The sequence below is a fragment of the Hipposideros armiger genome, unplaced genomic scaffold (genome assembly GCF_001890085.2).
Source record: "Hipposideros armiger isolate ML-2016 unplaced genomic scaffold, ASM189008v1 scaffold_1259, whole genome shotgun sequence".
Lineage (NCBI taxonomy): Eukaryota > Metazoa > Chordata > Mammalia > Chiroptera > Hipposideridae > Hipposideros > Hipposideros armiger.
The window spans coordinates 175,570-196,556 of NW_017732609.1; the positions used below are offsets into that span (position 1 = coordinate 175,570).

Genomic DNA, 20,987 nt, shown 5'->3' on the forward strand with positions numbered 1-20,987 from the left:
TGGATGAATAAACAAAATGTGAGATAGATAGATATATTCGCCTTAAAAAGAAAGGAAATTGTGTTGTGCATGGATGAACATTAAGGACATTATGCTAAGTGAAATAAGCCAGTCACAAAAATGACAAATATGGTTTGTATGTTTCCACTTACATGAGATACCTGAGGTAGTCAAATTCAGAGGCAGAAAGTAAAATAGTGGTTGCCAGGGGCTGAGAGGAGGTCCTAATAGGGTACAGAGTTTTAGTTTTGCAAGATGGTGGCACATTGTGAATGCACATAATACTATTGAACTATACATTTAAAAAATAGTTAAAATGATAAATTTTATGTGTATTTTACCAGAATTTAAAAAAAAAACTGAGAAAAAAAAAGAATGATGACTAAGAATCCACATCAATCAAAAACCAGTAGGGAAGGTGGAAACTGGGACAGCCCAGCTAAATACTCAACCACCAAGCTGTGGGAACTGGAAACCAAGGGCGTGGCAAGGGCAGGCCTCAGTCCCTGCGAAGGGCAGGGCTGCAGGGAAGCCGGGTGTGAAGGCGGGTCCTTGGGGGCACTAGGATGCCACCGCGCATGCGCATATCATGGCTGCCCCCGGCGCCTTTTAATCGTACCCGGAAGTGACGTTATTGACGCTGAGACAGGTTCAGGGAGGATCCCAGCGATTCGCTTAGGTGAGCAGGGCTGGAGCTGTGGTCCTGTGGCCGCTATGAGTTGCACCATCGAGAAGATCCTGACAGACGCTAAGACGCTGCTGGAGAGGCTGCGGGAGCACGATGCGGCCGCTGAGTCGCTGGTCGATCAGTCGGCGGCGCTGCACCGGCGGGTAGCCGCTATGCGGGAGGCGGGGACAGCGCTTCCGGACCAGGTCAGGCAAAGGGTAGGGGTCCGTGCCCTCAGGTTCTGGGCACTTGAGGGGTGGAAGGCGAGGTCAGGTGGGAACTCTGCCTGGAATTTATTCTGGTCTCAGAGGGCGGCGGTGAGACCCCTCTGCGGAGTCGGGGATGAGAATCATGCGCTGGAGCCCTGACTCCAGCCTCTTAGGTTGCATCTGTGGTTGTTCTGCTTACGGCGCGCTTAGTCTGTCTCTGTTTTGTCCAGTATCAAGAGGATGCATCCGATATGAAGGACATGTCCAAATATAAACCTCACATTCTGCTGTCCCAAGAGAATACACAGATTAGAGACTTGCAGCAGGAGAACAGAGGTTAGTCCTGCCTTTTCGTGGAGTTGTTATGATTTTGTCATACCCAGTAATATTTCAGAAGTTCTTGCAAACCTGCCAAACTGTTCACAAAAGTGCACACGCTGTGTGTATTTCAGGTCACTACTTTTAATAAGACAGTTATCATGTGCTAGCCCATTAACAATAAAGTTTGTTACCTTACCCTTTTCAAGGTTGTCCAACTCATTTTATTTATAAGCAGCTTATCAAAGAGGTGCTTAGTAGAGTTGAATTGTTGCATGGCTTATTTAGGCATCCCCAGGTGGAGGCTTGCACAAGAGTTAATATCCTCAAGGGGTTAAAATTCAATGTTTAAATAGTAATTGAAATAAATACTAAAATTAAGATTGAAGGTTTTTAAAATGTTCTTGTGCAAAGTGAGAGAGCTGAATTTTATACTTTATGGTATGTATTCTTAGGTTGAATGAGTACATTATTAATGATAGTAGTATGAATAGTCATTTGTATACCAATTTACAGAGGGTTTCCACATAGATTATCCCATTGTATTCTTATATCTTCATTTTGAGTTAAAGCAAGCTAGGTATTATTACAATGCAGATAAGAAATAGGCTCAAAGAGGTTAAGTGATTTGCTTAAGAGAATTAAGCTAGTAACTCACAGAACTGAACTCAAACCCATGCCTTCAGATTCCATATCCCATGTTTCTACCGAACTATGCTGCCTCTGCCTAGAAAGTTTTGTTTCACATAGACTTTAACTGTTGAGTTTTGTGGACCTGAACGCTTATTTACAACTTTGGAGTCACAATATTTCATGGAGTGTCATAAAATTCCAGCAGGTAAGAGTTTGGCTTTGAGAGCTCTCTCTCAGACACACTGCCAAGTTATTTCATTTTTTGCTAGAGCTATGGGTTTCCTTGGAGGAACACCAGGATGCTTTGGAACTCATCATGAGCAAGTACCGGAAACAGATGTTACAATTAATGGTTGCCAAAAAAACTGTGGATGCCGAACCAGTCCTGAAAGCTCACCAGTCTCACTCTGCAGTAAGTAACTGTGAGGAATAAATTCTAAATGAACTGAAGTCTTGGAATTGTTTTAGATTGTGTGCTTGTTTTTGAAGAAAAGTTAGCGTGTTTTTTCTTTTCACATTTATTACATTCACTGTTGATTTTGCTATAGTTTTGTAAAGATATGACTAGAAAGAAAGAAGGAGGTAAGGGGCTGCTTGGGTCCTTTTATTTGCGTAGGACTAAGGTTCCTCCCTCCCTCACCAAGATCTCTTTCCAAGATGTTAATGAATGCTTAGTTCTTCCACCAAACTAATGCCAGTTAGTTTTGAAGGTGTTCAGTAAATACTCGATTGGTTATTATAGTACGTTTCACTAAACTGTAAACTCCTTGGTTGTAAGGAGCATGAATTCATTTTTTATTACTAACATAGTACCTGGCACATAGCAGGCAGTTGGTAAACCTTTATTAAACTGAACTACATAGCATACATACTCTCGTTGAGAGAAAGAAGTATGGTTTAAAAAATACATATGTGGCATAGTTTCTACACTTTGGTTGCTCATGACTTAATTTGGGAGACCCAGTAATTGTTCCTCTGTTTGTAGAGTGCTTCATAGTTGTCACTGTACACTCACATATACTATGTCATTGAATCCTGGATTAATAGAATGGTGCCTCACTATTTGCTACAGTGGAATTGATGAAAAGTTTTATCTTAGATTCTGTTGCAAACATTTTACTGACTTAACAAAAGTCTTAGGGAACAGGGATGTTTTAAATATGTTTATGGCTTTCATCTAGAAAAGAAAACTTTCTTTAGTCTAGAGGAGAAAACTTGAACCTTGAAGGAGACAGTGGTTAGCTCATATGAAAAACTTGCTAAGAGATAAGTTCATAGACAGAATAAGGTACCTTGGAATATTCTGAGCTTGCCAATAAAAGTATTCTAATTTAAGTTCAACAGCCACTTAAGATATATTGTCCAACATCCAATGGGTGGTTAGACTAGAATCGATCTTTTGAAAACAAATTATTTGTGACTACCGCAAGATAACTTTATCATGGCTTCACCTCTGAGGACTCAGGTTATAGTGAAACTCCTGTGTAACATGTAGCATAATTCAGTGAACTTCTTAACATCGTAATGCACCTGTTTTCATGAACTTCCTATTTGTAGGAAAGATGACTTTTTAACCTTTTTTTGTGTTAATATCTTCCCAGGAAATTGAGAGTCAGATTGATAGAATCTGTGAAATGGGAGAAGTGATGAGGAAAGCAGTTCAGGTGGACGATGACCAATTTTGTAAGATTCAGGAAAAACTAGCCCAATTAGAGGTAAGATTATTGCTTTTTTTTTTTTTTTTGAATTGGGGAATTGGAGGAGGGAACAGTGTTGGGGATTTGTTTGATTTGATTGGGGAATTTTTTGAAGAACAACAGCCAAGTTGTCATTCTTTAGTCCTATCGCCCGTCGCCATCTGGCTGCTATTCGCCATCTGGCTGCTATTCGGCAGCTTGTGGCCTCTAAGCTCAAGGTGTTGTGTTACAGTCTTAGTTGCGGGTGGGCGTAGCCACCATCCCATGCAGATGTCAGACCCTGCAGCCTTGTTGTTAAGAGCACACTCTCTATCCACTGAGCCATCCGGGCGGCAGCTCAGCTCAAGGTGCTGAGTTCAGTCTTAGTTGCGGGCGGGCATAGCCCACCGTCGATCAGGCAGCCTTGTTAGGAGCATGTGCTCTCACCAGCTGAGCCATCCTGCCACCTATTGGCAGCTCAGCTCAGGAGCAGCTCTCTGGCCCATGTGGGAATCGAACCAGCGGCCTTGTTGCTCAGAGCTCGCGCTCTTAAGCTAACTCTTAGCCAACTGAGCCACTCGGCTGGCCCCAGATTATTACTATTTTGAGTTCACAATATTTCATGGAGTTTTCTTAGCGCCTGGAAGGTATGCCATTACTATCCTATCATTGCAAAGCATTGCAATGTGTGCTCATGTTTTAAAATTAAAACTCCTCCATACCCTTTTCAAGAAAGGAAATGCAATCAGCAGCAAACAATGAAAATGCCAACTATGTATTGGCTAGAAATTGAAATATTATCAGATCAAGAGGGTAGAGAGAGTGGAAAGGACAGATTACATATGAACTAAAATTCCTCATCTGCCATAAAAGGAAGTTCACTAGATAATGTTTAAGATTGATGACCAGGAAATAGCAGTACAGGCATATAATTTAAAATTATAGAAGTAAATACCAAAGAAATTGATAAAAGTATTAAAAGTGGTTACCTTTGGTGAACAAAGCCAAGGAACTACTGTTTATTTTATAAGCCATGTAGTCTTGATTTTTTAAAAGCTATTTTAATGTAATATTTTGATTAAAATAGAAATAATTTACAAAGAAAGGCCTGGGGTGTTAGTACGCCCGTAAGATTGTTGAGGAAAAACATTATAATAGATGATTTGAATGCTGCATATTACAAGATGCTATTGTGGGCCCTTCAAGAAATACTAAAGAGAAAAAGACAGGGTCCCTGCTCAGAATCTAGTGAAAAGAGTAAGACTAGTACACCAGGCCGTCAAATAACTTCGTTTCGTTCAGCGTCATTTGGATATAGCATTGATAAGATGCCATAGGAACTTAACTCTTGTTTATATTAATTAGCCTTTGGTAAAATTGGTTTCTTTGTTTTGCTTCAAGTCACAGTACCTATTGATGACGTTAATTGAAGACTTGGTGTACTTGTATGGTATGAAATGGTATATAAATGGTAGGAGACAGCTACAAAGTACTGGAGGAAGCACTTTATATGATAGAAGATTTAATGACCCTGACTCTGTTGTTGAAGCCCGAAAAATGGTATGGTTTACCAGAATTTCCTGCAGAGAGAATAAGGATGAGTGCAAACTGCTCCTTCTGGAAATCAAAGAGAGTGACAAGGTCCCAACTAGAAATTAGGAGTTAGTTAAAATCATAGAATGACCTTGTCTACACTATCCCTGATTTAACCTCAGTATGAAAACAGCCATAAGGAAATGGGACACAAATTTTACTTAATACTTTAAGTGGAAAAAGCATGGGCATCAGATTGAGACCCCGGCAATACCACATCCAAGTTGTCTGATTTTGGACAAGTTTTTGGACTTTTGTGAGCCACAGTGTCCTCATTCAAAGAGAACATGGTTGTAGGCAGTGCTACCTGCTCTACAGTTGGTTGTGCGGTAGTATGTGTGAGACACCCACATGGTCCCTGGTTACGTGGCCAGTAAGTAGTTTCTTCTCCCTCCTTCCTTCCTTTCTCCAAAAGTGTAGGACACCTAGGAGAGAAGATTGAGCAGAATGAAAATATTATTAGGAATTTGAAAGAGGAAACAGTAGCAAAACTTGTGGGAACCATGAATAGTATGACAAGCCATGAACTCCTCCAGTTGAGAGGGACCTTTGTAATCCGAACACGTGGCATATAAAAATTGCTCAGTATATGTTTGTTAGATGAATAAATAAGTAGTGTTTTAGGAAATTCTCAGCTTTTTTGTTGTCTTAAAACTTTCTGTTCCTGGCCCAAAACAGTGTGTTGTGATGCAGTTTGACAGTCAACATACCTGAAATAAACATATACCCTTTTTTTTCAGCTTGAAAATAAGGAACTTCGAGAATTGTTGTCCATCAGCAGTGAGTCACTTCAGGTCAGGAAGGAAAACTCAATGGACACTACTTCCCAAGCTATCAAATAACTTCAGTTTCTGAATGATTGGCTGGTGATTGTTTATCAAGGAAGGAAGTTCCTTTCTTTCTATTCGAGTATCGTCTTTTCACTGTCTTGCCTCAGACTTGATTGAGTGTTGATCAAAGGAATCAGGTGGCAATTTTGAGTTGGCAGTCAAAATTGGTTATTCACAAAAGAGTTTTTGGGTGTGTTTGGGAAAATACACACTGAATTTCACCATTCCTTTTTCTAAGAGACTATTAACTTTCACGTCTGGGACCTCAACTTATATAAACTGTGTTTTCAGTTCATTTGTTTTTTCACATCTCTGAAACTTTGAGCATTTTATTATAAGGCAGTGATTTGATTATATATAGGAGTGTAAATTGCAATTACAAAAAATTTTGAAAAGAGATTACCTTTTTAAATCTATTTGGCATAAACCTGGATTGTTTACCATTTGAGAAAGGTAATACAAGTCTGCAGAACTAGATTGGCAAATTCTCTGATTTGTAATGTCATTCACCTTCTGTGTAGTTTTAAGTCTCTCTGGTGCTAAGAGTTGGCACTTTATAGCCTTGTGTCTTTACTCTTTTTTTTTTTTTTTTTTATTGGGGAATTGGGGGGATGGGAACAGTGCTGGGGAATTGGGGAAGGGGAACAGACAAGTTGCTGGCTACATACGGTAGCCCATGGCAACTCACTGCCGCAGGGACTGCAGCCTACGCCGTCGCCGGCGACTCACGGCAGCTCAGCTCCAGTTTGAGCTGTTGTTGAGCATCTTAGCTGTAGAGGGCAGTGTCACTGGCCCTCATATGTGGGATCCGAACCGGGGCCCTCTGGCATCCCAAGCGAGTTCTTAACCATCGCGCCACTTGGCCGGCCCATTGTGTCTTTAACTCTTAATTTGAGAGAACCTACTGTTCGTCCCCAGGAAACATACTTGAAAATAAGTCCGCTGTTTTCTTCTGGTAGTAGTATAATCATCATATTCAAAGGATGCTGAGAAATATGTCTTGTGCATATTTAGTTCGAATGCTAAAAGTAGCTTTTATCTGTTCTATTTGATATTAGTAACCAATTTTTCAGTTTTGTCCTATTAGGAAGTCCTCAGCTTGGGTAGTTCACCAAATGTGAAGAGCATATAATAGGTTTATTCACAGCATATTCTTAGGTAGCACATTCTGCTATTTATATATAACTTCTATTATATAGTTAAGAACCACCAATTACTTGGATGTCTTTCATTACTAGTACCAGTAGTTGGTTTCTTTTTAGATCTATTTTTCACAAGGAAGCTAAGTTTTATCACTTAACGAGAGTTATTACATTCATAGTGCTGTTCATAGTAGGCAACAAAGCACTGTGGAGATTCAAATGCTTAGTGGTCAGCTAGGCTCACTCATCAACTCATTGCCCTAGCTTGGTTTACTCACATTTCAAGTTTACAAATTACTTCATGTTATACTATCAATTTAGGTTCGCCCAAAATAACTGAAATAATGAATGCCAACCTGTCAATATTTTCTAATAATATTGGAAGAGACGCAGTATTAAAAAATCCTTGGTTAGTGTTTTGTGTGATTAAAAAATTTTTTTTGTACTGCTGTAAAAAATTAACTCCAATTAAAACAACAAAATCTCTCCAAGATATCCTAAAAGCTTCTGATCCTACTAATCCTAATGGACTTTGCCTACGATGGTGGGCTTTAATGAATATGTCATTTAGTAATTTGTCAAATTTCTATTCAAAGTCCTGCATAGAATTGGAAGGTACTTCTACCCCAAGTGTGGGCATTTTTATCTCATTTCTCAAGAGTAAGTAAACTTTTAGCCCAGCTATTTGCCTTGAAGTATATGCCCTAAGTGCCACCATATGTCCCACATTCCAGGGTACCCTATACCATTTGTCAGCTGCCATGGCCAGTTTTGTGAAAATGACAAATAGCCCATTAAAGTATAACATGGTGTCCCTTTATCTGCCTTATGTTCCTTTGAGTTGTTTATAAAGTTCTTTACATCTCAGATATCAGGATAAATCTATATGTTAACTTTGCCCCTTGGCAAATCAAGAGCTTGAAGTATGAGTCTAAAGAGCTCTCAGTGCCCTATATAATATAAATTCTGGCTGGTGTTAATACAATGAAAATAACGTGCTGTTAAAAAATTGAAGAGGGGAAGGAATGTTTTTCTCTTTGATTTACGTGAATATTAAAGTTTCTCTCGTAGTAGATGGAAGAACTTGATTAGTTTGCAAAATCTTTGGACAAACTTACCTTTTCTAATAAAAACCTCATTTTGAGAAGACCAGATAATTTTACTCAGTAATGAGTCTAATTATTAGGAAATGCAAAAGTTTATTTTTCACATGTGTAAGCAACCTGTTAAGTAGACAGGCTTTCATAAATATTTTGTAATAAGCACAGTGTAGTCAGCAGTATTATGCTATAAATAGTTGTTTCTGAAATGGGTTTAGGGATTTCCTTATGATTAGAAGTCATAAATTATATGATTGCAAATCAAATTATAAAACTGAAACTAAGTTTGGAAGTATCTTGAAACATGCTTAAATGTTATTGATATTTACCTTTATTACCTTGAATTATATTAATACCTTAGGCATAATTTGATTCAAACATTAAAGGTCTATTTCAGTGTTCCTTAAAATGTGGCTCACTGACCTACTGAAATAGAAATTTGGAAATGGGATCCAGGAATTTGTATTTTATTAATCATCCCAGATAACTTCTAAGGACACTAATTTGAGAATGTCTGGTCTATATACCAGGCACTTCATTTGGAACTAAGAGTGGCAAAAGGGTGGAGGGGAGGCATTGACACTATTTTCCAAGAAAAATTTAGTAAAAGGGACAAACAGGTATACATATAGTTACAATGCAGTGTGATAAATTCAATATAGAGATATATAGGATACAGAGGTGGGACTATATAAGCTTGAGGTACAACAAATGGGTAGCACCAACCTTTCTAGTCTTTATATAATCTCCATTTCAACTGCACCTCGTGTTACAGATACTCAGGCACGAGGAGGTTATGTTATTTTTCCAAACTGGGTTCTAGTTTGGACAAGATTCAAACCCGGACAGACTCAAACATAACCACTGAGTTAAGATATCTTTAAATGCCAAATACTCCAGAGTTCAAGTTGTTCTTGATTAACAAAACCTATTTTGATTAATAGTGCAAAAGAAACACCACAGTCCATACGTGAAAACACAAATTCAATAAATGGAGTCCTAACTAATGAGACATAATTTTCATCTGTTTTCTGAAATGGTGTAGCTGTAAGTATGTATGCATACAACTGAAAGGAACAGTACTTAATCAGTGGTCCTAATTACTATAGAAAAGGGTGCGGTCCTATCTTACAACTCTGCTTCCATCACATGTTTTTCATCCTTAATGCTATTTTGTTTTGTTTTGTTTTTATTGGGGAACAGTGTGTTTTTCCAGGACCCATCTGCTCCAAGTCAAGTAGTTGTTTCAATCTAGTTGTGGAGGGCTAAGCTCAGTGGCCCCTGCGGGCATCAAACATAACCTTGGTGTTATGAGCACTGTGCTCTAACCAACTGAGCTAACTGGCCACCCCGCTTAATGCTATTTTTTTGTGGTTGCAATAAGGTTGCTGCTGTGCTGGATGTCATGTCCATGTTGAAGTCAGGAAAAGTACGTGACTTGGCCTGTGTTGGCTATATGTAACCTCTTTTAGTCGGAAAAGCAAAGCTTTCCCAGAAACTCTAGACAGATTTCCTCTTGTCTCATTTGCCTAGCCTATTAAATGGTCACCTAGTTGCAAAGAAGGCTGGGTACATATCTGCCCAAATAAAATCAGTGTTCTATTAGCAAAGAGGAAAGAGTATTGAGACAGCAACTAACAATGTCTGACACAAGTCCTTTTACACTGAGTTTTTAACAAGTGTGTTGATATTAAATAGCCAAAAAAAAAAAAATGGGCTGTGGCAGACATCTGTCATTTCTTCTGTGGCTACCCAATATCCTAACTGCCATGTTGAGGAAATTCCTTCTAAAAATTGGAAAGTGTTGGATACATGTTTTCCCAGCCCTTTGCAGCTAGGGAAACTGCATCTACCTTAAACTTTAAACTTACTGATACAAAGAAGCATGGAGCTATGCAGAATTCTTTGGGTAAAGGTGGTGACCTACAACGCTGGCTATTACATCCAGCTCCACAGAGGAACAGCAAAAGTGGCTTCAGTGACAACATCAAGTATCCAGTGTCAGCCAAATCAGTGGTGTAACCTGCAGTGTCTCTTCCCACCAGTGGACGCAGTGGGGTCGTCACTGAAGCAATTATCAAGTGATTAGAGGCTACGTAGCCTCTATTTCTGGTTTTCTGGCTGTCCCAGCCATCCTGATATTTACTTGTTAGCCTTTTAATAAAATCACTTTTTGTTAAAATCAACCCAGATGGCCTCCAATTAAGAGCCCTCACTGATAAAAATAAGCATAATTTTAAAAACAACCATGTAAATACAAATTTTGTCAGCACTATTTGCATAATTTTGCCCTTATAACAATGTAATATTTGACACATAGAAGGATAATGTGACATGCAAATAAATTATCAAGCATAATAATTCATCAGCTAATTCAAGAATTAGAACATTACCCAATGTTGCATTTATCTATTTGAGCTCCTCTCCCATCTCTCCCCAACCCTGTGCTCCCTCTTTTTTTTTTTTTTTAAGATTTTACTGGGGAATTGGGGGAGGGAACAGCGTTGGGGAATCAGGGAAGGGGAACGGACAAGTTGCTGTCCTTTTGTTCTTCAGTCTAGTTGTGGAGGACATCGCTTTACTGGCCCATGTTGGTATTATCATTGTGCTCTTCCCGGGTGAGGCAGTTGCTCGCTGGCCATTGGACGGCCGCTAACGGCAGCTCACGAAAGCTCACGCCCACTGCCGGCCAGCCCCACTGCAGCCTATGCTGGTTGCCGGCAACTCATGGCAGCCCAGCTCCAGGTGGAGCTGTTGTTCACCATCTTAGCTGTAGAGGGTGCAGTGTCACTGGCCCTCATGGGATCCAAACCAGGGCTCTACTGCTCACAGCTGGTGTCCCAAGCCAACTCCTAACCAACGCGCCACTCGGCCAGCCCTGGCTTGCTTATTTTTAATTCTCCATCTACCTCCTTTACATTAGACACATTCCCCTATAAGAAGCCATATTTCATGTTTTGCAGTTGTAGTTGTCTCATGGCAACTTTCAGAGTGAATTACAGCATATTATCCACTAATGTTCATAGTGGAAAGGAAAGGATGCATTTTCTTTGGTCATTCTCCAAGAATGCTAAAGAGGAGGCAGAGCCTTCAGAGCTTCAATGAACTACAGTTCACTCAACATTTCATCTAGCCTCCTAGAAATACATGTGGAATTGACGGAAGTGAATTTTGCATCCTAAGATTCATTTTTATTTCATATTTTAACATCCTTAAATTGGGATATGTCTTATACATGTAGGGATTGTGGTGTGGTTGATTCTAAGCATAAGCACAATTGGTTTGCATCCTGGTGGCATGGCTGGACAAAAAGAAGCTCTTGATATTTCAGTCAACAAAGGACCATTTGAGGAAGGAATAGGGTTTAGCTGTTCCCTGTGAACTTTTAATTCACTCTTTCTTATAAGATCAAACAGAGTGTCAGCATAAGAACTTGGAGTATAGCTATATTAGTTTTCTATTGCTATATAATGAATTACCACAAATTTAGCAGTTTAAAGCAATGCCCATTTATTATGTTAAAGTTCTGTAGGTCAGAAGTCCATGCAGGGTTCAACTGGGGTCTTTTCTCAGGATCTCACAAGGCTAAAATCAAGGTGTCAACCAAGGCTAGCAGCATATCTGAGGCTCTGGGCCCTCTCTCAAGCTCACATGGTTATTGGCAAAATTCATTTCTGTACAGGTATAGAACTCAGAGGCTTTCAAGGCCAACAACGGGAGATCATCTCTCTGACTTTCCTTGTCTCCTAGTTTAGACTCCTTTTTAAGAGCTCACCTGATAAGCTGAGGTCCAACCAGAATAATCTCCCTCTGATTAACACAACTGATTAGAGATCTTAAATACATTTGCAGTAATCCCTTTTGCCATAAATGAGATAAGAGTGATATTCTCTAATACCCCCAGGTCCAGCCCATGCTCAAGAGAAGGGGATTATACAAAACATGCACACCAGCTGGGAATCTTGGTGGCCATCTCAGAATTCTGCCTACCACAGTAGCTATTAGCAGCTTGGAATAAAATCCTGGAGACAACAATGAAGCACTCTTAGGAAATGCTGCATGACCAGTATTATTGGTGGCCAAGAATAATTGTGTGGAAAATAACCTGCACATCTATGAGCTCAGGGAAAATGGCAACATATTTTCTTCTTGCTGGTGCATAAATAATGTATCATGCAATCAATACTGCTTTAGATTTAATTATATAAGTGTAATTCATTCATTCAATTACTATTTATTAAGTACTTACTATTATGTCAATCACAGACCTAGGTTTAGGGGATACAATGACGAACCAGAGAACTGAAGCTTACACCAATAGGAAGAAAGGCAATAATTAAATTCATAAATGTGTTAATTGTGAATAGCAATACATGTTACAAAGGTAATAAAACAAGCTAATATTAAGGAAAGTGATGGTAATAGTGGGTACTTTTACTTTAGAAAAGACCTTTGTAAGTTGGTAACATTTGAGCTGAAACCTGAAAGCTGAGAAAATGCTAATTATATGATGATTTGGGGAAAGATCATTCCAGGCAGAGAGGCTTTAGTAAATGCAAGTGTTCTGAAGCAGGAACAAATTTGCAATGTTGAAGGAACAAAAATGGTAGTGGAACTGAATTACAGTGAACCAGGGATTAGACATTTAGTGAAGACTAGGTATTTCCAGCCTTGTAGGCCATGGCAAAAGAGTTTAGATTTTATTCTAAGTGCAATTGGTTTTCATCAAGATCTAATTTAAGTTTAATTAAAAATATTATTTTGCTTCACCCTTCTCTCTGGCTGGTTCCCAGAGCTAAAATGTTATGGTGATTACTTTTAGTGCAGCAGCTTAGCATGTCCACATAATTCTTTCATTAAGTGCAAAGTTGACATTTTAAAGGGAAATATTATACAAAACTTCTGCATTGTTCTTATTTAAATTCTAACATGTTATTACATAATTGTTATTTTTTATATAATGCATTTTCACTGTTTGGGAGCTTTTTAATGAATAAAAAGTTTTGGATTGTAGAGGTCTAGGACTAAATCTTATTTACATTATTTCGTTAACAATTATTTTTTAAGAAAGTTTTTGCTTAAAATTGTGTTTTCCTGTCCTGAAATTTTGAATGTAGTCACTTTACCATCCACTATTACCATAATTTTATAAAAGAAGTCCCTTTAACTTTCCTAAATAGGAAGGACATAATGTCAGAATAAAAACAGTCCTTAAAATCTTGAATAAATGTAGACTTATTTTTTTTAAAATCTCTACATTGACCTAATTTTTCTGATTTCACAAAGAACTGATAAAAATCTCATCCATCACTGCTCAAGAAAGCAGTGATGGAGGTATAAAGGATGCTTACCTTTGATTCTCAAATACAGAGGGTGCCAAAAAAAATTTATACACACTTTAAGAAAGGAAAAAAGCTATAAAAATTGTAATAATATATTATCAATAACAAAAGATGAATACAAGCCACATATGACTTCTGCAATTACAAGAGGTGCTCAAAGCGGTTACCATCAGCGTCCAGGCACTTCTGATTATGGTGAACTACTGCTTGAGCAACATTGACCAAAGTGTCCACTTGTATGAGTATACATTTTTTTGGCACCCCCATAGATGCCAGTGTGGACGGCCACAGGTTAAACCTGACAAGCTCAGGAGATTGAAAATAATGACATAAAATGGCGTGAGCATAAAAACTTGCATAACCAAGTGGGCCATGGTGGAAAGTCACATCTTTAGCTTCCTTCATAAAGTTAGTCTGTGCCTTTTCAGTGAGCCTCTCTGTTTTTCTGCACCTAAGACAATCGCTTTAATCCTTTTTCCAGACCAGAGCTGAAAACCGCAAAATTCCTCATTATTATGCTTGTCTCCTGATTACCATTTCTATATGCTGTAAAAAAGCTGTTAGCTATCCTGCACCCACCTATGTAAAGGAAGTACCTGTCTCTGTAATTTACTTTTATCCAATCCCAGAGGTTTCCCCACTTTGCTCTCTCCCACCCCCTTAATCTGTCACCAGTGGATTTCATGTAACCTTCCTCCTTTAATTTTGTGTATAAAATAAACTGCAAGCCGCCATTTTGTGGAGCATTTTCTCAGTCCGTTGAGATTTTGCTTCCCGGCAATTGTCAACAGTTTGGCTCAAATGAACGCTTATAAGTTTTCTCTTAGGCTGGAAATTTTTCATCAACACCAGGAAAATATGCTCATTGATAATTCTAGAGGAAAGAAACATAATTGATTTCACTGTTGATTTAAATTTCTCGGAGAAGAAAAATGATCATGATAAATAATCAAAAATAATATATGCAATTTTTTGTTCTGATGGCTATTTCTTAATAGACTAAATATCTTACCCAAATCCATGACTACTCTGTTGCTTAGGAGCTGGTTCCCCAAGTGACTTCACACATGTCTGCTTTAATTAACTTCAGTTTTTAAAAAAACATAAAAATAACTATATTTTTTTCAATTTTTAAATTTGATTTCAAAATTAATCTGAGGGCCTGCCGAATGGCTTAGTTGGTTAAGAGCTAGCTCAAGAGTGTGAGCTCTGAGCAACAGCGGTTCAATGCTCAGCCCGAGCTGAGCTGCCGCTGAGCTGCCAACAGGTGGCAGGATGGCTCAGCTAAAAAAAAAATAAATAAAAATTGCCTTAAAATGTAGTGATCTTCTAAAAATGAAACTACCTCTAATTATGGGTAGTACTTGTAGAAATAAATCATTTAAACTAATGATTTAAGTCATTACTCCATCATTTATTTTCTTTGATGCATTGGAAGCTAAAATTTATCCTTCTGGGGCTGGCCGAGTGGCTCAGTTGGCTAAGAGTTGGCTTAAGAGCGCGAGCTCTGAGCAACAGGGCTGCCTGTTCGATTCCCACATGGGCCAGTGATTCTGCACCTGAGCTGAGCTGTCTGTCGCTAAGCTGCCAACAGGTGGCAGTATGGCTCAGCTGGTGTAACAACAAGATTGCCTGTTCGATGGTGGGCTATGCCCACCCGCAACTAAGGCTGAACTCGGCACCTTGAGCTGAGCTGCCGCCTGGATGGCTCAGTGGATAGAGCGTTAGCTCTTAACAAGAAGAATGCTGGTTCCACTCCCGCATGGGATGGTGGCTATGCCCACCTGCAACTAAGATTGAACACAGCACCTTGAGTTTAGAGGCCACGAGCTGCCGACGGGAAGCCAGATGGTGACTGGTGACCTCAACAACGAAGATTGAACAACTTGGCTGGTCCCCTCCCCCAATTTCCCAATAAAATATTTAAAAAATATATAAATAAAATAAAATAAAATTTATCCTTCTGGGTTTATATGTATATATTTGCATTTTCTGTTAAATGTAAATTGATACAAATTATGGATCTGGGAAGAATTTAAAGGAAGTTGAGAAGGATGATGATAAATGGCTATTGGTTTAAGGTCTTTAGGAGCTATGTATAATGGTAGAGATACAGACTTTTATTCTTTCTTTAAGATTTTATTGGGAAATTAGGGGAGGGGAACAGTGTTGGGGAATTGGGGAAGGGGACCGGCCAACTTGCTGTTCTTCAATCTTCGCTGTGGAGGGCGCCAGTCGCCATTTGGCTTCCCATTGGCAGCTCGTGGCCTCTAAGCTCCAGGTACTGTGTTCAATCTGAGTTGCAGGTGGGTGTAGCCACCATCCCATGCAGGAGTCGAACCAACAGCCTTGTTGTTAAGAGCGCACGCTCTATCCACTGAGCCATCCGGGCAGCAGCTCAGCTGAAGGTGCCAAGTTCAGTCTTAGTTGAGGGTGGGCATAGCCCACCATTGAACAGGCAATCTTGTTACACCAGCTGAACAATCCTGCCACCTGTTGGCAGCTCAGCTCGGGTGCAGCATCAATGGCCCATGTGGGAATCGAACCAGTGGCCCTGTTGCTCAGAGCTTGTGTTAAGCCAACTCTTAACGAACTGAGCCACTCCACTGGCCCTATTCTTTCTTAGTAATAGGAATTGTATTTATAGAATTTGGTGAGACCATTATTATTATTTTTTGTAAAGATTTTATTGGGCAGTTGGGGGAGGGGAACAGCCAAGTTGTTGTCGAGGGCGCAGCTAGCTCAGCTCCAAGTCCAGTCACCACCTGGCTGCCCATTAGCAGCTTGTGCCTACTCAGCTCAAGGTGCTGTGTTCAATCTTAGTTGCGGGTGGGCGTAGCCCACCATCCCATGTGCTCTCACCAGCCGAGCCATCCTGCCACCTGTTGGCAGCTCAGCGGCAGCTCAGCTTGGGTACAGCTCACTGGCCCATGTGGGAATCGAACTAGCGACCCTATTGCTCAGAACTCATGCTCTTAACCAACTGAGCCACTCGGCCGGCCCAAGGCCATTATTTTTTACATTTCCCATTGCTGTGATATTTGAGAATGTGTGCTCTTAGACCCAATTCTAGTTTTAGCCCAGCTTCATATGACCTTGTTTCTAGAGTAAGCACCCAAGGCTGGGAAGGAGAGCTTTCAATTTAAGAATTGGACAAAGGAAACAAAACAGCTGGTTTGATAGGTTTGCATTTTGTACTTTCCCAACAGAACATTCCAACTTTTAACAACTTCTTACACTGTTGTTTAGTGCTATTTATTCAACAAGCTTTTGAGAGTTGTCTATGCTAGGCACTGTCAGGAACCAGGGATGCAAAGATGGAGGTCACAGGCCTTGTGCTCAAGTATCCTTATCTAGTACAAACTAATAATTACAGTAGAGCTATGAAGCATTGAAAGTGAAGCAACTATCTTGAAGGAGAGGGTGGCATCAAAGAGAACAAAGAGGCAACTTGGAGGTGGTATGGCAACTGAGGTGGAGAGAAAATCTTTGAACATTAGAAGTAGGATACCGCCTCCTCTCAGAATTCAAGATGATTTGCTCAGAATTAAAGGTTATATACTCTTAACACTGTGCACCTTTCCTTCATTGCACTTTTTTTAATGTGTATGTTTAGATTTGTTTTTGTGATTATTTAATGATGTTAGACTGAAAGTTCCTTGAAGACAGAAGTCCGTTTATCCTTACTACTGTATACACTCCAGGGATGACACATACGAGATGTTGAATAAATATGTGTTGAAAGCCAAAATAACATGAGCGGGTTGGAGAATTCTCGGAAGCGTGACTGGTCATTGTTTATCCAATATTGTCAAGTGAGAGAGCCACAGAATCTAGGAAAAGCATTCCTCTCACCAGAGGGGATTGCTCTATTGTTTGCAAAGGGATAATTCATTGAACTTTTCTGCTTGCTTTTTATACCGTTGGATGAATCATCCATTTGCCCTGATTTCAGCTTTTCTGGCTACTGATTCAGCCTATTTGACTGCCTACGAATTATATTCTGGTAACCAGAAAGGTCAGTTAAAGATTTTTTTGGAGGAGTGCGGGGAGGTTATGTTGTCTTGCTCACACTCTTGTCTGTTGCAAGCAATATAGTTTCTGGGAGACAAAGATCACAATTAAGAGTTACAAATTACCTGGCTGAAAACCTGACTCTCTACCAATGAAAATTCCTACGTAGCCTAACGTAACAGACAAGAGAAACGCGCTGTGAGTGAGGAGAAACGGGGGTTTGAAGATTCCTGTATTATCGCCATATAAAAGAGAAATCCTTTTTATGACGTTCCTGGATATGCCCTCCAAATTGTTCCGCCTTCAAGATTTACCCTGGTTTAGCTGCTTAAAGCATATTCAGGTTTGAAAAGATCAGAGACGCCGAAAATCACCCGCCACCTCGCCCCTTGCGTCCCAGCGGAGTTAGTAAACACCAAGATTGCTTCCAGCAGCTATTGGACAAGGGAAGGCAGTGGAACGTAGCCACCATCTTGGTTGTGGTTAAGCTCAGCGCACTAGTTAGCGTCACTCGGCCCTCTTGCGCAAGCGTATTGGGACTATGCTCCCCTCCCCTTCCTGTGCACGCGCTTGGAGCCCGCAACTCTCGCGAGAGAAGCGAGATTTATTCCTACGTACCGGGCCGTGCTGCTTATGGCGGCGCTGGAGAGGGGGCGCTGAGCTGTTGGGGTGAGTACGACCTCAGGGTCCAATTGGGGGTAATAACAGGCCAGGCTAAGGGCAGATGAAAAGACCAAGACTAACGGGAGAGACTTCTGTGTCAAGTTGGGCACTCCTAGAGCTCCGGGTAGGGAAAATTTCACCTTGAGTCCCTACCCCGGCCTTTTCCACCCGGCTCCGGCTCAGCTGTCTAGACCTCACGTCAGGCCGCAGAGCCGAACCGAAGAGTCCAGGCCAGGCTGCCACGCGTGGTGGCGATGGTGGTGACTAAAAGTGGGGGAGGGAGCGAAAATGGAGGCTCCGACCGCAGCCAAGATGGAGGCAGGGGTGCGGGCCTCGGGCGCAGAGGCTGCTGGGAGTTGTAGTCTGTCCGCTTCCTCCTCTGCAGCTTGGCAGGGAAAATGGGAACTACAAGTCCCGGGGGGTGGGGGTGGTGGCGCGGTCCTTTGTGTGAGACTGGAAGAGCCGGAGGCAGAGGAGAGGGGCCTACTGTGACTGGACCCTATAGCTTCCTGGCTGTCACCTGCTTGGGGATCTGACTACGAGTACCATAGCGCAGTGCGGCAGTGGCGCTTCCTTTGTGTATGGACTGAGACCCTGCTTTCTCTAAGTGCTTAGAGACACCTCCTTTCCCCGGCCTCATATGGCACAGTATCGCGTCCTAATTGTCATCCTTCCATTCACCTAGAGCTGTGTATCTTGGGTCTCTACACACTGCCTTCCCTTCTATGCCTCCCCTTCGGTTATTGAGAAAGGGAACCAGCCCCTAATGTTAGGCACGTGGCTCTCACCCCTCTATCCCAGGGTTAGGGCGTGTTTTGTGAGAGCTCAGTGGAGTCTTCCCCACCACCTTTTTTGGCTCTTATAGTGTAAGAACCCGGCCCACATTGAGCAACGAACGGCTTGGCTTTGTCATTTTATTTAGAGTTAGTTTTTTAGAGCCCTGGTCGGAGACACTTTTTAGGTTTATAACCATCCGATGTTTTATTATCAGTACGAAATCTTAGTGCCACGGTTCTTTTGCTTTAAGGTTTTTCTTTAGAAACACGCAGATGGCTCCTCTTATTTGACTCAAGTGAGGCAGGGAATGCTCTATAAAACAGCCTTCAAACTGCAAACACAAAAATCTGAACATCGTTGTTCGAGGTAATTTCCTTGTTTTGCACCTAAAATGAGTGAAAGAATGTGATCCTCTTTAAACAGCTAAGAGACAGGGTGGAGGGGGAGGGTGGACGCCCAAAGACTGGTAGTTAAATGTTTCCTTTGGGAGACAGCTTTTTATCAGGACGTTGTGAACTGGTAGCTCTGTCCCAGAGCTACCGGACTATAAAACGTAGGTACCAAGTTATAACTCACTAATATAAATTATTTTGTGTCAAAACGCTGAGTGATTTCATTTTGAGTTTCTAGAAGGCAAGCGTTCTCGATACTACATTGAAGGGCAATATAATATGTTGGTGTCCTTTGGTACTAACCTGTAATGGGCATTCTTGGTGTGGGTAAGGAGGCATATGCCTGAGTAATAAAATCTAGATAAATATTCAACCTGTTTTTGTTTCCTTTTAGCCCTAGGCCCGAAATAAAAGAGGTGGTGGTGGTATGAGTGATTTTGCAGCTGCTCTGGATGTTTACCATTGAGATGAGTATTTATAGCAGCTGAGTTGAAAAGTAAAGTATTTGAGGCACAGAAGATAGGTTTTCTTTTTTTGTAAATAAGTTCTGGCTTAACAAATAATGACCTTTAGAGTATGGTTGAAAATTGTAGTAAATTCCTAGCAAATCAAAAATGAGAGAGTGTAAAAGCCAACATGTAGTCCTGCTTTATCCCACTCCTGTTTTACTCTCTCCCTTTACCTAAAGACACATGGTACAGGGCCATCCAACATTTAAAAAATATATTTTTTCTTTTAGCTTGTGGTAAAATATAGCATACAATTTACCATTTTAATCTTCTTCTAAAGTGTACAGTTCATTGGCATTAAGTTCATTCATGTTGTGAGGAGCATATTTTTGATGAGGTAGTTGAAACAGAGAAATGCTATTTGGACAGATTTTTAAGGAGTTGAATTTTAGGACTATCAGAAAATAAAAGAGATCTTGTTAAATAAAAACAATCGATTGCCTTCTTAGCTTTGTCTTTTCAAAAAACAAAGGGGAAATTACTTGGAGAGCTTTTACCCAAATTGTCTTACGGAGAGCTGTTATACTTGTAGAGGGTCTGGCCGAGTGGCTCAGTTGGTTAAGAGCTCGCTCAAGAGTCTGAGCAACAGGGTTGCTGGTTCGATTCCTGACCTGAGCTGAGCTGCCGCTGAGCTGCCAACAGGTGGCAGGATGGCTCAGCTTAAAAAAACAAAATTTACAGGATTTTTCGTAATAGAGAATTACAGCTAGAAGAATTATAACTATTTTTTAAGACTTAATCTTCAGTAGCGAAACCGCTTTGGTGGGAGTGACTTCTTTCCTTGAATCCCATCATTTCTTTTAAATCATATCTGCCAAATCAGGATTTAAAATATTCCTGATATTAGAATGTTTTCTACTTGCATGTGTGAGTACCTACTTAAAAAACAAAATAGGGCCGGCCGAGTGGCGCGATGGTTAAGAACTGGCTTGGGACGCCAGAGGGCCCCGGTTCGGATCCCACATATTAGGGCCAGTGACACTGCCCTGCCCTCCACAGCTAAGATGCTGAACAACAGCTCAAACTAGAGCTGGGCTGCTGTGAGTTGCCGGCGACGGTGTAGGCTGCAGCCCCTGTGGCAGTGGGTTGCCATGGGCTACCGTGTGTAGCCAGCAGCCAGCG

General features: G+C 40.7%; 2 protein-coding genes across 9 annotated transcripts in view; both read left to right on the plus strand.

Annotated features, from left to right (window-relative positions):
* Nucleotides 1-626: 626 nt before the first annotated feature.
* SIKE1 (suppressor of IKBKE 1) lies at nt 627-13,392 on the plus strand. 2 transcript variants are annotated; one of them, XM_019633221.1, is made up of 6 exons: nt 627-873; nt 1,107-1,212; nt 2,097-2,239; nt 3,429-3,542; nt 5,837-5,890; nt 12,073-13,392. In XM_019633221.1, exons 1-6 carry the CDS (start codon nt 715-717, stop codon nt 12,184-12,186), a joined length of 690 nt encoding a protein of 229 aa, XP_019488766.1. In that variant the 5' UTR covers nt 627-714; the 3' UTR covers nt 12,187-13,392. The 2 variants fall into 2 exon arrangements, with proteins under 2 accessions (XP_019488766.1, XP_019488767.1); XM_019633222.1 differs by lacking the exon at nt 12,073-13,392 and having other exon boundaries at nt 5,837-6,221.
* A 4,680-nt stretch (nt 13,393-18,072) lies between these two features.
* Nucleotides 18,073-20,987, plus strand: part of CSDE1 (cold shock domain containing E1) — a 38,384-nt gene continuing 35,469 nt past the window's right edge. For 6 of the 7 annotated variants that reach the window (XM_019633214.1, XM_019633216.1, XM_019633217.1 and 3 more), the window contains exon 1: nt 18,073-18,193. The gene's annotated coding sequence lies outside the window, so the exon portion shown is untranslated. The remainder of the gene's footprint in view (nt 18,194-20,987) is intronic. The other variant, XM_019633215.1, reaches the window with a different exon arrangement.

Excerpts from the sequence above, each read along its gene's own strand:
- SIKE1 (XM_019633221.1), top strand. The coding sequence starts at position 715 with ATGAGTTGCACCATCGAGAAGATCCTGACAGACGCTAAGACGCTGCTG. Across the intron at positions 2,240-3,428 it reads CTCACCAGTCTCACTCTGCA|GAAATTGAGAGTCAGATTGA; the intron begins GTAAGTAACTGT and ends ATATCTTCCCAG. Across the intron at positions 5,891-12,072 it reads TCAGCAGTGAGTCACTTCAG|GTCCAGCCCATGCTCAAGAG; the intron begins GTCAGGAAGGAA and ends TAATACCCCCAG.